The following is a 15,977-nucleotide window of genomic DNA, read 5'->3' as shown; positions in this document are numbered from 1 at the left end:
AAATGATCATTTTACCTTTGTAAAAGTAACTTCTGGGTTATCAATTTTAGAATAGGCTTTTCGGAATAAATTTTCCAGAATTTCCGGAACGAAATTTTCGAAAAAAGGATTTCAGGAACAAAATTTTCAAAACAACGTTTTTGAAATAAATTTTTTGAAACGCATAAGATACATTTCGAAATATATTTTCCATAATAGATTTCTGGAATAAACTTTTCAGAACATATATCACACCTTCCTGAACACTTCTACATGAAATATATTTTGAAAAGAATTTTCAGGAACATATGAAAAGAATTTTGAAAAAACCTTTTCAGAATGAGTTCATTTAGTGGCGATGACAATGGCAGTGGTATTGTGATGCAATGGTAAAGCGTATTTCAGTATTTTCCTTATAAGATGCAAGAAGAAATTTGATAGGTGCAGGAAACAATCGCCTAATTTTGAACATTTCAGCTATTTTTATAACTTAATTTTATCTCACTTTAAACTATTTTTGAAATATAAGGTTTGGTTTACAGAACTGGTTTTTAAATATTTGTAAAATCAGCTGCAACGAAATCCAATTTTGTTCACAAAAACCAGTTTAAAAACTGATATGAAATTGGTTGGTCAAAAGACAAACTAAACTTTTAAAAAGAATGAAAGTTTAAAAATCTAATCCACATATTTTGTTTGATTTTATACAAAACCAAAACCAAGTACACCTCCATTAATAAGTCCCACTTGGAAGTTCATTCAAGGAAGATTATGTAACAAAAGGAAAACCCTACTGCCATTGTAGATCCTCTTCAGCATAATATATTAGCAGCATTCATGACCATACTTGCCACCAAGTGTTATACAAAATGGGTTGAGAATATATTATGCATGTCATCACCAGAAATCTAACCAAATCTGGAATAACAAAATTACAATTGACCAAAAAGGAAAAGAATTACTTTTCACATTCTGCTTCCTTTGCTGGCTACCTAAGCTGTTTTTCCTTCAAGGCCCAATTTTGACGTTAGCCAAGCACAAACCTCATCCATCTCTTCTGGAATTGTGTAGTGTCCAAGCCTTTTTTATATGTAGAACAAAAAGAAAAGTTTAGAAAACACTAAAATTTAGCATGGGATAAAGAAGAATTTATAAAAAAAATAAATAAAAGTAGGACAAAATCTATCACAGGGATTTTCGTTTATTACCCATTATAAGATTTAAAAGTTACATCCCCAAATCCAGTTGACCTTAAGCATTCCGATGACTTCTCACCAAACTTATAGGGAACAACATCATCACCTGAGAATATAAATACAAATGTTATTCACTCCACTGTTTCAAAGTTAAATTACCTAGCAATAGCCTTAATGTTGGCAAAAATGAGCTTAATATCGAACAACCAGAGCAGGTTGAATGGATTTTACCTACTAAATATATAGAAAATTTTACTCAACCTAGATGAACAGTCTTAAACATAATTAACCAATGGTAATTATTAACGAAACATATAAATAATAAGAGGGGTGTCTGCCTGGATATTCATTAAATAAAGGAATGTTTTGCAGCATTTTGCAAAAGCATGAATTTTGAAATCAAATAAAATAGCAGCATTTTGATAAATTATCTCATCTCACTCATCCAGACATTGTCTTTGCAGTGAGTGTAGTCAGTCATTTTTTTAACTTTCCTTCTCAAGAGGCTTGGGATGCAATTGTATGGATTCTAGCATATATTAAGAATACTCTTGGCAAAGACCTTATTCATAAAGACAAGGGGGGTACTCAAATTGTTGTGTACTCTAATGCTGGTTGGGTATTCCCACCCAGTGATGGCAACTCCACTTCAGGGTATTGTGTTCTTCTTGGGAGTAATTTAATATCTTGGAAAAGTAATAAACAAAATGTTATCAAATACAAAAGCAGAATTCAAGGGAATGGCTTCAGATACCTGCAAGCTCACATGGCTAAAACAATTTCTCAAATAACTTAAATTTGAAGAAAGTTCTGAAATGCATACTATATGTGACAATCAAGCAGCATTATGTATTGTTCAAAATCATGAATTTAAGATAAACCAAATAATATTGAGGTAGATTGTCATTTCACATGAGAGAAGTTGGAATTTGGGGATATAGTGAACAGTTGGTAGACATATTCACTAAGTCTCTAAGACCAAAGATCAATCACATCTCTAGAAAGATGAGCACATAAGACTTGTATGTGTTACAATTCCAGGAATAAGGATCAGATCTTTATAATTATAGATATCAAGATCATATTTTGTAATTAGAAACATCAAGATCATGTGTGTATTATTTTTATTATTATTAGGGAAGTTTATTCTAGTATCATATACTCAATATTAGAGGATATCAAATTTTCTTTATTTATTGTATTGATTTCATTCTTTTAATATAAATAAATTATTTGTGTTGTCACAGACATACACGATTTCAAACTTAATGATTCACTTTTTTCTGATAGTTTAACAATTTCCATTATGTTAGATTTTTAATCGAGCCTCTAGTTGTAATTTAACACTGTTCTTTCCTCTTAATGGAGATCCACATAGACTAAATACATGAGCAAATTATAGTACATAAGTGCAAATCTCTCCTTGTAAACAAGTTTTACGAAATTAAGATAGGCTTAAAGTCCAGTTTTTATAATGGTATTGGAGTTGATCCAAACGAGGGTTGTTGGGTCTATCTATCAGGCTACCCGGTATCCGATTACCCATAAATATTTAATCTCACACTTCATATTCTCATCCTCACTTGGAGGTGTGTTGAAGATTCCATACCGAGTAGAGATATAACCAAATTATAATATAGGTGCAAACCTCACCTTGTATTCCACTTTTTGTAATGTTTAGTCAAAATTAAAATCTACTTTACAAGACCACTTATTTCATAAAAAAAGTATATTTTATTTTGACAGATTTACCTTTTCCATGACAGAGCAAAACAGGAAAGGATTGAGCACGCCTTGTAGCTTCATCTATCCCTTGTAACCTGTTGCTCAAGGTCCTATGCGAAGAATAGAAATATAGCAATTTCATTAAGTAATATTGAAAGCAGAGGGAAGGGGGTTGAATTGAACTAACATGAGAAGTTAAAATATTGTCAGAAGACCAGACTTTGCGCATGGAAGCCAGCCACTTAAACCAACAGCTGCACTTAGGTTGGCAGGATAAGCAGTCCCATTCCCATATTTCCCAGCAGTAAAGCAGGACACGGAGTACAGGGCGGTAGCAGCTCCCATGCTGAACCCTCCCACACCAAGCTTAACTGTCATACATATATCAGACTACAAATTATTATAACTCAATAATTCGTTTCCTGTGATTGAAAAAAAGAACTATACAACCAAGAAACGTAAAAACAGTAAAACTTATGCATAATTAATTCAAAATTCCCTTCATTTAACAGCATCTGAAATTGAGGATTTACACTATTGACGTTGGCAACTCTAGGAACACTCTAGAAATTTAACCATATAGACCGAGACTATCACATAATAACAAACAAATTTTACCAACGCTCACTGATAAACCATGAATAGTTATGAATAAAAAAGGTAACAGAATAATCAGCTTCTCTGTTTCCCTTTTGGAGGTATCCTTGACCTCAAATCTGAGGAATTACTACGCTCATATCAGAGGCTGGCAATATTGGCTCTTTGAGCCATTCATATTTCTTCCAAATACATAGATTGGGATATGTGGCCAACAACCATGTACATGCATAATTAAATGATAAGTAGAACACGTGGTAGATCTCAAAATAAGTTATGTGGATCAAATTTGCCTATTTTTTTCCTGCACATTCAGAAACGGATGTTTACTGAGATGAGATCTCAAAGTCATGCAGCTTTACAATATCAATATGGTGTTGCTATAAGGTTCACAAGTTTACATTTAGTACATGGTTTTCAAATGTTCAATAGAAAGCAGGCAAAAAATCAATCATTTCACCAAATAAGCTAACCAAATGTCAATTTATGGTACTAAAGTATGCAAAATGATCTTAAGCTTTTATTTACTGTAATATACTTGTGTCTATTTCTTTATTCTTTTCTACCTTTTTGTGTGCAAGTTTATGCACCATTGTTAGATATCTTTGACAAATCAAAGATCAGGCCAAGATAATTTATTTTCTTCTTAAGCAGTTAAAAGACATTAATAAGAAAAAATGTGCAAGAGTTCAATTGTTAAGTTCTAACTTTTATGAGAATCTAGCATGAAAATAAGCTTTATGTCAGCGAACATCACCATACTTAAAAACTAAAGTAAGCTACGTGGAACATAAATTAGAGAAAAATGTTGAAAGAGAAACCCACTGTCTGCAGGCTCCGTAGACAACAAATTTGCAACATGCGCAGCTGAAGCATCCAATCCTTCAAGATCATCGGGAGCATCTTCTGAAATCTCTCCAACATCAAACCCTAAGAGATACGGAAGTTATAGAAAGAAACTATCAAAACCGATTTAAGGTTATTACAACATTTAAAACCCGAAGTGCTCTCTGTCCTCAAATGCACTTCTATGCTCCATGTGACAACTTCAATATTGCAGCATATAAGCCTGCTTATAATACATTAACTATAGAGGTTGATTGTCCCTCTAAGGGCCTAAAAAAAATAAAACTTACAAGCAGTGGATGGAAAGCCACCAAAAATAGATATTGGCCGAGTAGGAGCAGTTGGACATATCCATTTAATCTGCATCATACATTTAAACAATGATCTTTCAAATTACTATCAAGATGATCATACATATCCCAATAATATAAAACTAGGCATAAGCAAAATGCGTTCCCCTATTAACAGTTAAAAGTTCTGTGTGCTTACATTTGTAATAGGAAGGGTCTCTAGAAGCTGGGACCAACTGCATAAGCAAAGCAGAAAATGAGTTTTGTTCTCCAAGCAAAACTCGTTATTAAAATTAAAACAATGCTAAAACATCAAATTAAGTCGACACTATAATGGTTAACCCTGTTCTTTCGCTTTTTCAATAGCATGTGCCACTCTTTTGAATCCCTTTTCTATGATAGCACAGAATTTAGAAAATGATAACCAAATGATAAGAGCTAATAGAGCACAGAATTTAGAAAATGATAACCAAATGATAAGAGCTACTAGCGTTGAATCACCATTTGACTCCTAAGAACCAAGATATCACTCCAAAGAAAGGTCTCAATTTTATATATCAAAAGGTGTTTTACACAAGGAGAAGCATGGGTATTTATAGGATAAGTCAACATCAAATGCACATGTAAGTAAAATGAAAACCAAATTCCTAATCTAGACGGTTTTATCTAGTATTGGTCGTGAGATGAAGAGGGAAATTTGAATGTTAAAATTCAAATTCCCACCTCTACGGTGTTTACCAAAATCTCCTGAGTATCAATAGCAATAGTTGTTAATGAAATGGTTAAATAAAAGGGGTTACAAATTGAAAAAATAAATAAATAAATAAATAAAAACCGAACCAGTAAAAGCAGTTAAAAAGTTAAACAGACAAGATTCATGAGTGCTAAAAGTATGACTGTTATTGTGTTTGTCATTTATCGTAAAGCTACTTTTTGGGTATATTTACCTAACCTAAGAGTTGAGTGTTATAGGATATAATTTTTCCCTCTAATGTACTCTTTCTTTTTCATATATATAAAATATACATCAGCTGAACATGCATCTCGCTCATCCAAACTCAAGTTGATATCACATTCAACAGGTTCTCTCTGTTCCAACCTTTGGTCTTTTGATGATTCCAACTTCTAACTCCAACCCAAATGAAAACCCAGTCTAATAACATTGCTCCACCACCTCTCCTTACATACCAACCCAGGACACAGAGCTCCTCCCACCCTTCCTGAAGTCTCATTATTTAGATCCTTCTCCAATAACTTCCCATGCCATGGATCCTTCTCCATCAAGTATTTCATGACTCCACTTCAAATTGGCCTATTGCTCTTAAGAAAGATATTTTGTCTACACGTAAACCGTATCCTACTTATAATTTTGGGAGTTATCATCATCGATCTCCATCATGTTCTCCTACTGTCATACTTCTTTCGGGAAGTTATTATTGAGGCACTTAATCATCCTAGATAACAAGTCATAATTGATGAAATGCATGCTCTTTCAAGCAATGGCACGTAGGAATTTGTTTCTCTTCCCTCCAAAAAGAAGACGGTCAATTGCACATAGGTCTATTATAGTTGGTCCTACTAGGGAAGTTGATAGTCTTATAGCTCAGTCGGTTGTCAAGAATAAGAATTTGTGAACTTGACTATTGTGATACTTTTCCTATAATGGTCAAGATCAACACAGTCAGGCTTTTCCCTACAATGACTATTATACGCCATTGGTTACTTCATCAGCTTGACATTAAAAACGTTTTCTATCATGATGATCCTGAGGAGGAAATTTACATAGCTCGAGGGGAGTTTGGTCTAGTGTGTAAATTACGTTGCTCTCTCTAATGGTATAAGCAGTAACTCCGAGCTTGGTTTGGTAAATGAAGTCATATTATGCAAGTTTTTGGAAAGAAACAAAGTGAAGCAAATCATTCAGTTTTCTATTGTAGTACTTCTCCTAGGAAGTACTGAAGTGGCTCAATTAAAGGAATGAGTTATTATTTCATGAAGAAAACATGCTCTTGATATTATATAGGTGACATGGTCGGCAAATTACAAGCCTATTGATCCAAATCAAAAGTTGATTGTGGACCAAGGTGAAACTTTTTCATATCCAAAAAGATATAAGAGGATGGTGAGAAAACTCATTTATCTCGGTATTACAAGACATGATATTTCTTATGTAGTCGAAGTTGTTAGTCAATTCATGCAAAATCCTCATATTGATCCTTGCAAAATCCTCAAAAAAGCTCTTGCACAAGGAGTGTTGTATGAGTACAAAGAAATACTCAAATTATAGGGTATTGTGATGTAGAATGGGTTGATTGTCCCATTGAAAAAAGATCCACCACAGGATATTGTATATTCATTGGAGGCAATATTGTCTTTTGAAAGAGCAAGAAAGAAAAATATTGTTGCCCAATCAATGAAAAAGGTGCATACAGATCTATGGCTTTGGCCAGTTGTGAACTTCCATGGATTAAACAACATCTTCAAGAGTTGAAATTTTGTGAAGTTGAATAGATGAAGTTGTATTGTGAATTAGGCAACCTTCATATTGCTTTCAATATTGTGCTTAGGTAGAGAGAAACTATTATCCAAGGAACTCCACACTAGATTTATCAGCTCTAAGGACCAACATGCAGGCATTCTCACTAAGTCCTTGAAAGAACCTAGAATTCAATTTATATGTACCAAGCTCAGTGCATATAATTTAATGTTTCAACTTGAGGATGTATACAAATTATGATTGTTATGGAATTGTAACATATTCTTTCAATTCAAAAGTATCCTTGGCAACAATTAACAGTAACAATCATAAACAATGACTGAAAAATTAAAAGACATAGAAACATATCTCCTAACCACAAATAAATTTCCATGTGTGTGTGTGTATAAATTTGGAATAGAGCAATAGGAAATGTCATGTCACCTGGAGCCATTATCCCCGAGGCCATGCAACCAAACTATAGTTGCTTGGTGTTTACCTTTAGGCCTGACAACATAGGTTCTTCCAAACTCAAATGCTCTTGCAGCAGATCTGCCACCTAAGTAAGATAGATCCACAAGAAAGAATGAGTTATCACCAAAAGAAAACAAGATGGGATATCAACTGTGCTACCTAAATCCACCAAAGTTAAACCCATTAATCCATCTTCAGAACTCCGAGATACTGCCGGATAGAATTCAATAAATTACACCCTGAAGTAGCAGGCATACTACAAAGAAGATACTTACCAACAGAACCAAGTGATGGTGCAGCAAAGCTCATTCTAGCCTCTATAGAAAAACACCTAATGATCAGTCCTGGGGCTGCAATAAACAAACATTGAAAATTTGACATCAATACAAAAAATCTCAGTTAAGTGGACAAGACCAGTAATGATAACAAGTCCAGAGTAAATGAAGATCCAGCATCAAATAAACATAAAAGATATAACTATCAGAACATTTAAGAATTCAATAACTAAGTATCTTAGTTTGAAGCAGAAGTTGTATTTCAAGTCTTCACAAACCTAAGAAATACACACAAAGTACTGTTAGAAATCCCATGCCAACTAGAAATGTAGTAAAATTATAGTATATAAGTGGGTACTTATTGCAAGCCAATTTTATCTGGTAGAATTAAACCTAAATCCACTTTCAAAAAGGTATATGGTAACCTATATCAAGTTGAGCCAAATACAAAACTGGTTTACATTATCCAGATTTCTCAAATGTCGAAATTACAACAATAAAAGAACATGAGAACATCAAATTTAAAAGACAATAATGTGTTTGCAAACATCAGAGCTTATAGGAGCTTTGTTCTGTTTTAAACATTAAAAAGGAAGGAACCAGATAAGATTTCATTTCCAAAACCAATGAAATGAAACTGAGTAACACAAGAAAAACAGGTATTACAATGTCTGGGAAAACTGAAATAGAGGAGGGAATCTGAGCTTTTTGATGGGTTGACTTTCTCAGTTCACTAGGACTGCAAAACATTAAACCAAACAAACAACAAAAGAACACTATTATTCAATACAAAAACCACACAAGATAAAAAACAAATGGTTCCCAATCTGGTGCTTAAAATGTGTTCAAAGAAATCCGAAAAGTTCTAGAGATTTTAAAATAATATTATACAAAAAGAAACCATACTAATAAGTATATACTAATTTGTGCCCTGACCTCAATGTTAGAACTAGGTCAAATTTAAACAAGGATCCAAAACACCCCAAAGAACCGATACAACATCGCCAAAAAAGAACAAAATAAAATTTTACAGTAAATCTCATTAAAGATTATATCAAGAAGAATCATGGCCAGAAATAGAATCAATAAATCCACATTCCACGACATACAAATCACCATTCACAATTCCGAAGCAGAACACACTAAACAAAACAAAAAACCAAACTCCACTACACAATTAATTTTAAAGTAAAAAAAGGAACACAAACCTCTGTAGAGAAGTGATTATACTGCAAAAACATAAAAAAGAAAATGCTAAGACGAACAACTCTAGTTATAGAAACACCAACCTCTGTTGATGTCGCGTAACTTCTGAGACCAAAAAAATGCCGGAAGCTTTGTGTTGATTTGGTTGTCTCCTTGTTTTTAACTTTCTTATTTTCCCCTACTTCCATATAAATGATAAATTATTATACACTATAAAAAAAATAAAAAATAAAACACACACCATGTGAATTTTTCAAATGTATTATGGATTTAATTAAATGTGGTCATGTACACGTAAGTTGACTCATCGGTGCACAGTGGCCGTTGGATGTAAATCAGTATTGGATATGTGAATGCCACGTATTGTTGACTAGGATAGGCAACAACAATAGTGGAGTGTGTCAGAGATCGGAAATCCCGTGTGGTCCAGATCTACCCTTTTTGCTTTGACAGCAAGATATGCGAGAAAAAATATTTAAAACAAAAATAAATATTATTTAATCTTATTTATGTGATATTTTTGGTCAGTATCATCAAAATATTATTTCAATATTAAAAACAATACTGGTAATAATAATTAATTTATGTTTGTCTAGGTTTGTAATTTATTTTTTAAAACTCCTATGAATCGATGATAGAGTTCATAAAAGTGGCAATAAATATTTCAAGCTATAAATTAAAAAAAACAAGTAAATATAAGTTATTATCTTATTTAAACATAACATGTAATTTATATAAAAAAAACAATATTTAAGTTATAGAAAATTATAATATGTATGTTTTTCTTCATTCTTACTTTTGAGATAGATTATTTTATTATACTTTAAATAGGTAGAGCATGCATATACACTCTCAAAAGGATAAACACATATCAACCCTAATCTTTAATTTGTTGTTAAAAAATCATATTAACTACTTTAAGTATTTATTTTTTACGTAATTCAGATATTATTGTTAAGGTGTATTATAAAACTAAGAGTATACCATTCACCACTTGTATATATGGCATCTTCTAAACTCAATAGATGAAAAATATAAATTAAATTATCAACATGTCAAATTTAGATGAAAATATGAGTCAAATTATCAATATGTCTAGTTTATATGAAAAATATGAGTCAAATTATAAAAATGACTTTAATAAGTTGAGACATCCTTTCCTTATTATTGTTTGTATGAAATACATAGAATTAAGTAATATCTTGATAATGTGCTATATAAAATATGAAATACATGATAGGAACGTCAATCTTTAATTTTAATTGATGATTTGGAAGTTTGTATGCAACAAATTATATAAAAGCCTCGGAAAATGTATGTAAGTTGAAACTGCCACAGTATACAGAATCAAGCAAGATATGTAATAAAAAAAAAACAACTCGGAAACTTATTATCTTAATATTTTATATTAAAAGTTGTATAGATCACGCAAGTGAACAGGCATAGAAAAATATTTTGATTAATTACAATACTTATTAGACACATAATGTGAATAAAATGCAAAAAGCAAATCAATACTCACATAAAAACAATATAAAAAAATATTCATTAATGATCAATTTTAATACCTGAAAATTGTTGATTTCATATACCAATTTACAAAATAAAAAATTATCAAATATTAATATGAATACGAAATTATAATCAATTATTAAATTGATCACTAATTAACTAAGTAGAAACCAATTTAAAAATCAATTTCTTTATTTTTTATTTTCCTCTCCACTTCATGTGATTATGTAATTTTTAACCTTTTAAAATTTTAAATCAATGATATTAGTTCTCAATTTTTAAATTTTTGTTCTAATTTTAAGCCAATTATAACCATAAACCAAAAAAGTTTAATAAAAACATTATTATAGCATTTATATCAAAATTAATTTTAGTTTCAATTTTGAAAGAAACAAAATTACCACATTTAAAAACTTTGAGACTAAATTGAAAAAATAAATAATACATATAATAATCAAATTAAATATAAACATTGGTTTGATATCATTGGATTGACAGGTGAATATTTTTTTTCAAAAATTAAAAAGAAAAAAAATAAAAATATTAAGGGACATGTCACCTGTCACTAATTATTACCGTTTATTATTTAAATCATGTTAATAATAAATTATCAAATTAAATAAAAGTCCACGAAAATTAAGATATGATTAAAAATATATTGTGACTAAATTGATTGAACGAAAATCAAATGTAAATTTTAATTTATTTATTTTTTACTTACAGCCTAACAGTGAAATTACATATTACTTGATGGAGTCTACACTCGTACAATGTGTGTTACACAATGTGTCAATGACATTAATGAATAGGTTTTGCAGGCAGACTTATAACCCACAAGCCCAAGAAAAAGAAAAAAAGAGAGTAGAACTTCCCTAATAACTCACATAATCATTATTAACTAATGTTGTGATATTTGATTTTTTTTTGGTAATAATTTATATTTTATAAATTGTGTTACTCACATATTTTGTATGGAAGAGATGTTGGAATTATAGGATAGAGTTTAAAAAAAGGATAATTTGAACTTTTATCTTATCAATTTTTAAAAAACGAAAAACAACTTTTTCAAATTTCTTGAACAAGGACATGAGTGAAATTATATTTATGAACAAGAATAAGTCTAAAATAATTTTAAACAAAAGTATGACTTCAATAATTTTAATCAATTAAAAATGTTTTAATACGCAATTAGATTCAAATGTTTAATTTTAGATTTCAAGTAATTTTAATAGATTAATTCAACATTTTAATGGATTAAAGAAATATTTCTTAGATTTTTAACAAAACTATAAACATTTTAACATATTAAATCATATTTTAATTTAAAACAAAATCCGAGTCATGAAGAGTTATGTATCATCTTAAGAATCTTATGATAAAATAAGCAATGAAAATCGTACAATGGAAAAAGATGAAAAAACAAACAAACAAGAACCTTAGATCAATGTGCAAATCTCTCTTCAATTAATCTTAACTTGGAATCTTAATCTTTCCCATCTTTTATTACAAAAATTTTCACTTATAGAAAGTTTTCATTAGTTTCAAATATTTCGTTCAGTTTATTGGACATTTTAATACATGGTTAGAAAAATCAAATATACATTAACGCATGAAATTCATAATATTAGGATTGTCAAACGCGTAACTCGACCCAGGCTATTGGCTAAGTCCACCACCACTTAGTAATCCAATCAATCCGGTTCACTTATTAACAAGCAAAAATAATTTGAATCCGGTCCGACCCATTATAAGTCGGTGGATTAAACGGGTTGGCTAACTCACTTAATTAAAAAAAAATCTTCAATGTCAAAAAAACTAAATTATAATTCTTATTAAGATTTAAATAAATTAAAATAGAATCAAAATGCAATCTAAAAGGATGTTAAACTCCAACTACAAACCAAAATCATAAAAATACTAATATGTTGACTAAAAAGAACAACCTAACCCGACCAAAATGTAAAGTTCAACATAATAAAAACACTTGTCTGACCATTTATTTTCGAGTTGGTGAGCCAATCCGGCTCACCATAGGTTCAATTCGGGTAAGCCAGATTCTAGGTGGATCAGGTCAAAAATTAACCTGTATTAACATTCGTCAACAATTTTCAATCTAACCCAAATCTATGGTAGACCAGATTGATTCGCCGGAATAACCTATTTTGATAGGTATAACCTATTTTGACAACTTTACCTTTACATGGAATGAAGATGATTTATTCTAATTTGGATTACAATTTTTTTAATCAAATCTAATCCGTATTAGGTAAGTGTTTATCAAATCCAAGAAAAAGTCTAAGAGTTGACTCACACATTAAAGTTCCAATACTGTCTGTTTCATAGATCAAAATTGCAACGAAAAACATGGTGAATTCAGTCACAGATTTGAACAAATGTTACCAGCAAATAATAGTTCAAAAAATTTTATTCCTATTTTCTGTACATGTTTGAAGATCCACCAAATAGAAAGAAATTAAATGATATAATTTACTAACAAATTTATTAGGAACAATATTTCAAATTCACATTCTAAAGAAACAGGTAATTAATCATATAAGATATGCAATAACAGCAATGGTATTCTTCCTTAAAACTCTCAAAACTTTTTACAATAACAGATAAACATAAACTAAAACACATGATTGATAAAGACAAAAATCAACACTGCAATCATGAAAAATTTTAGTAAAAACATTACTCAAACTATAAAAACATCAATTGAGTAGCTAAGGTATCTATCTTCCAGACAGAACACTGGTAGCAAGGGAGTAGGTAGATGAACACTCGACATCGCTTTGTGTTCTTTGATTCGACACAAAGTTCAACCTTTGCATGCTTCTGCTATCTGTCGCACTGTCATCATCCACACACAGAAAATCAACAAGAACCATTCTAGTATCAGGTGGAAGTTCTACCCTCACACGCCCTTCAAGCATATCAACAACTTGGGCCATGCTAGGCCTCGATCTTGGCTTCTCTTGCACACACCACAAAGCAACATAAACCAGTGTCTTTACCTGCCTCTCATCAACACCCCCACCTTCCAACAACCTAGGATCAACAACCTCCATGAACTTACCTTCCCTCACTTTCTCATTCACAATCTTAGGAAAGTACTTCCATTTTCTTTTGGACTTGGCCTTTCCATCATCATCATCCACCAAGCACACATTTTTCCTTCCTCCAACAATCTCCAACAGAACCATCCCATAACTATATATGTCTGTCTTGTCCGAAATACCTTGCTCTAACAGCCACTCGGGTGCCAAGTACCCTCTTGTTCCTCTAATCGCAGACACAACCTTTTGGCTTTCATCCTTGCCAACAAGCTTTGCCAAACCAAAATCTGAAACAACCGCTCTATAATTCTCATCCAACAGTATATTTTCTGGCTTCACGTCAAGGTGCAAGATCTTTGACCTGCAATCATGGTGAAGATAAGCAAGTCCCTTGGCAACATCAATGGCAACTTTGTACCTCAAACTCCACGACAAACACCCACCTCGCCGAGGTAACTTTTTGGGGAAAATCCAACAATCCAAAGACCCATTTGAGACATATTCATAAACAAGGTACCTAGGTGCTGTCGGAGCATTACAGTAGCCCAACAGCCTCACCAGGTTCACGTGGTGCACGCTAGCTATGGCTGCAACCTCTGATCTGAACTCCTTCTCCCCTCTCTCCTCTCCATCGATTCGTTTCACGGCAACCGAAGTGCCATCGTTGAGAATACCTTTGAAAACTGAAGCAGAAGCACCTCTTCCGATCAGTGCCTGAAACCCATCGGTGGCTTCCTCAAGCTCCTTGTATCTGAACTTAATGGGAACCCCTGCAACTTTCTTTAAGAAACTGTACTCTATGCGAAGTTCTCGGCCTTCAGATTTCAACTGTGACTCCAATAACCTCCTTCTGCGGTTGAATCTTATGCTGAGGAGAACATAAGCAAAGACTGCAAGAATGACTGCAACACCGGCACCGAATATAAGGAAGAAACCCTTTGAGAGTTTCAACGTGACACGAGCAACGATTATGAGAATAACCAGTGCAATCACTGATATAGCAGCGATTATCTTCTGTCTCCTTTCATCCATCAAAACCCTTCTTCACTAAGGAAGCATAACGTAACAGCCTCAATGTTTTTCCACCTTTGGAATCTGAGAAGAGAACCCTGTTGTTGTTGATTCGTTCAGCAGTTTTGCTTGTGAGTGCAGAAAAAGATATGAAATTTTTTCTTTGGAATGGTTACGAAAGAGAAGGCACAGGGTGACCATTTCCATCTTCAAAATCGCCAAAACTTAAAATATTGGGTAGGTTATAAAGTATTGAAATAGATTAGAAACAATCAAGATATTGAAGTTCATTCATATCTAACTTGCAGATGTAATTTACGTCAAAAAATAATTTGTTTGTTTGGTATAGTTCGACATTAATAATAATAATCTCCAATAGTTACATAGGCCAACGTTGTTAATTCTTGTCATGAATCTCCAATAGTTACACAGGCCTATGTATTGTTTGTTTTATGATTATGACAATACGATTAATACTTTGTAAGTTCGTCACTCTTTAAATTTTCATATTACATTATATTTTTCTTACAAATTTGTTAAATCATATTGTCTTCCTTCAGTTTCAAAAGTGTAACTACGTTTTTTCTTTTAACTCCTTAGAGAAAGAATTTACCAAAGCGCTTGCTTTCAAAACGTCTCACAATATAATTCCTTTACAGGTGGTGGAGTTTTAATTAATTTATAAAAAAAATATTCTATTTTATTTAATTTTTAAAAGAAATTTATCCAAACCTATAGCTATACAAATTGGATTTCTTTGGATAAAAGTTGTTAAATAAAAAGTTGGAAATATAACTAACTTGCAGAATCGAAATAATATTGGTCTTAATTGTGTCTTTTCCTTTACGATATTTAAAAACATTTGTTTTGTTTTTGTGACATCGACTTTTTAAAAAGTTTATACATTCGTTATACTAATGTAAATCCGGTATCTTCTGTACCTTGAAAATATCAAGTTTATATTTTATTGGAAAGTCAAAGAGGTACAAGAGGCTTTTTAAAAAATAAAATAAAAAAAGTTTGTTGATTATTTTAAAATATACGAGACGTGTCCAACTCAGTATTTTGAAGGGTGGTGATATACAAATATCATATGTTTTTAGTCTACACCTCTCTAATATAAATGAAAGAGAAAATTTGTTTTAAAATATAAAATAAATTGAGATGAATCAAGTACAAAAATAAAAATACTAATTTTTTTATTAAATGTTAAAAAAAGGTGTAGAAAGATAAAAAAAAAAAACATTTTTATAATTTTTCTATTTCTAACACTATAAGCTTCTCTTCTCAGGAAAAAATAAAATAAAACACTATACGCACTGCTGTATTAT

General features: G+C 31.6%; 2 protein-coding genes across 4 annotated transcripts; both read right to left on the bottom strand.

The window, feature by feature from the left end:
* Window positions 1-712: 712 nt before the first annotated feature.
* LOC114164756 (alpha/beta-Hydrolases superfamily protein) lies at window positions 713-9,286 on the bottom strand. Of its 3 annotated transcripts, XM_028049513.2 has the most exons (11): window positions 9,148-9,224; window positions 8,525-8,597; window positions 7,859-7,933; window positions 7,554-7,668; window positions 4,833-4,869; window positions 4,634-4,703; window positions 4,323-4,427; window positions 3,121-3,271; window positions 2,928-3,010; window positions 1,188-1,281; window positions 713-1,059 (listed from the first exon to the last, which is right to left on the bottom strand). In XM_028049513.2, exons 3-11 carry the CDS (start codon window positions 7,890-7,892, stop codon window positions 972-974), a joined length of 777 nt encoding a protein of 258 aa, XP_027905314.1. In that variant the 5' UTR covers window positions 7,893-7,933; window positions 8,525-8,597; window positions 9,148-9,224; the 3' UTR covers window positions 713-971. The 3 variants fall into 3 exon arrangements, with proteins under 3 accessions (XP_027905314.1, XP_027905313.1, XP_027905315.1); XM_028049512.2 differs by lacking the exon at window positions 8,525-8,597 and having other exon boundaries at window positions 9,148-9,286; XM_028049514.2 differs by lacking the exons at window positions 8,525-8,597; window positions 9,148-9,224 and adding an exon at window positions 9,067-9,091.
* Window positions 9,287-13,142: 3,856 nt separating this feature from the next.
* LOC114162483 (Protein kinase superfamily protein) lies at window positions 13,143-15,059 on the bottom strand. Its single transcript, XM_028046394.2, has one exon. The coding sequence runs from the start codon at window positions 14,665-14,667 to the stop codon at window positions 13,312-13,314; it is 1,356 nt and encodes a 451-aa protein (XP_027902195.1). The 5' UTR covers window positions 14,668-15,059; the 3' UTR covers window positions 13,143-13,311.
* Between the last annotated feature and the right edge of the window lie 918 nt (window positions 15,060-15,977).

The sequence above is a fragment of the Vigna unguiculata genome, chromosome 9 (assembly GCF_037176805.1).
Source record: "Vigna unguiculata cultivar grain cowpea cultivar isolate G323 ecotype 2 chromosome 9, ASM3717680v1, whole genome shotgun sequence".
In the NCBI taxonomy this organism is placed as follows: Eukaryota; Viridiplantae; Streptophyta; class Magnoliopsida; order Fabales; family Fabaceae; genus Vigna; species Vigna unguiculata.
Note: the sequence above shows the minus strand (reverse complement) of the source record. Positions and strands in the feature narration are given on the sequence as shown.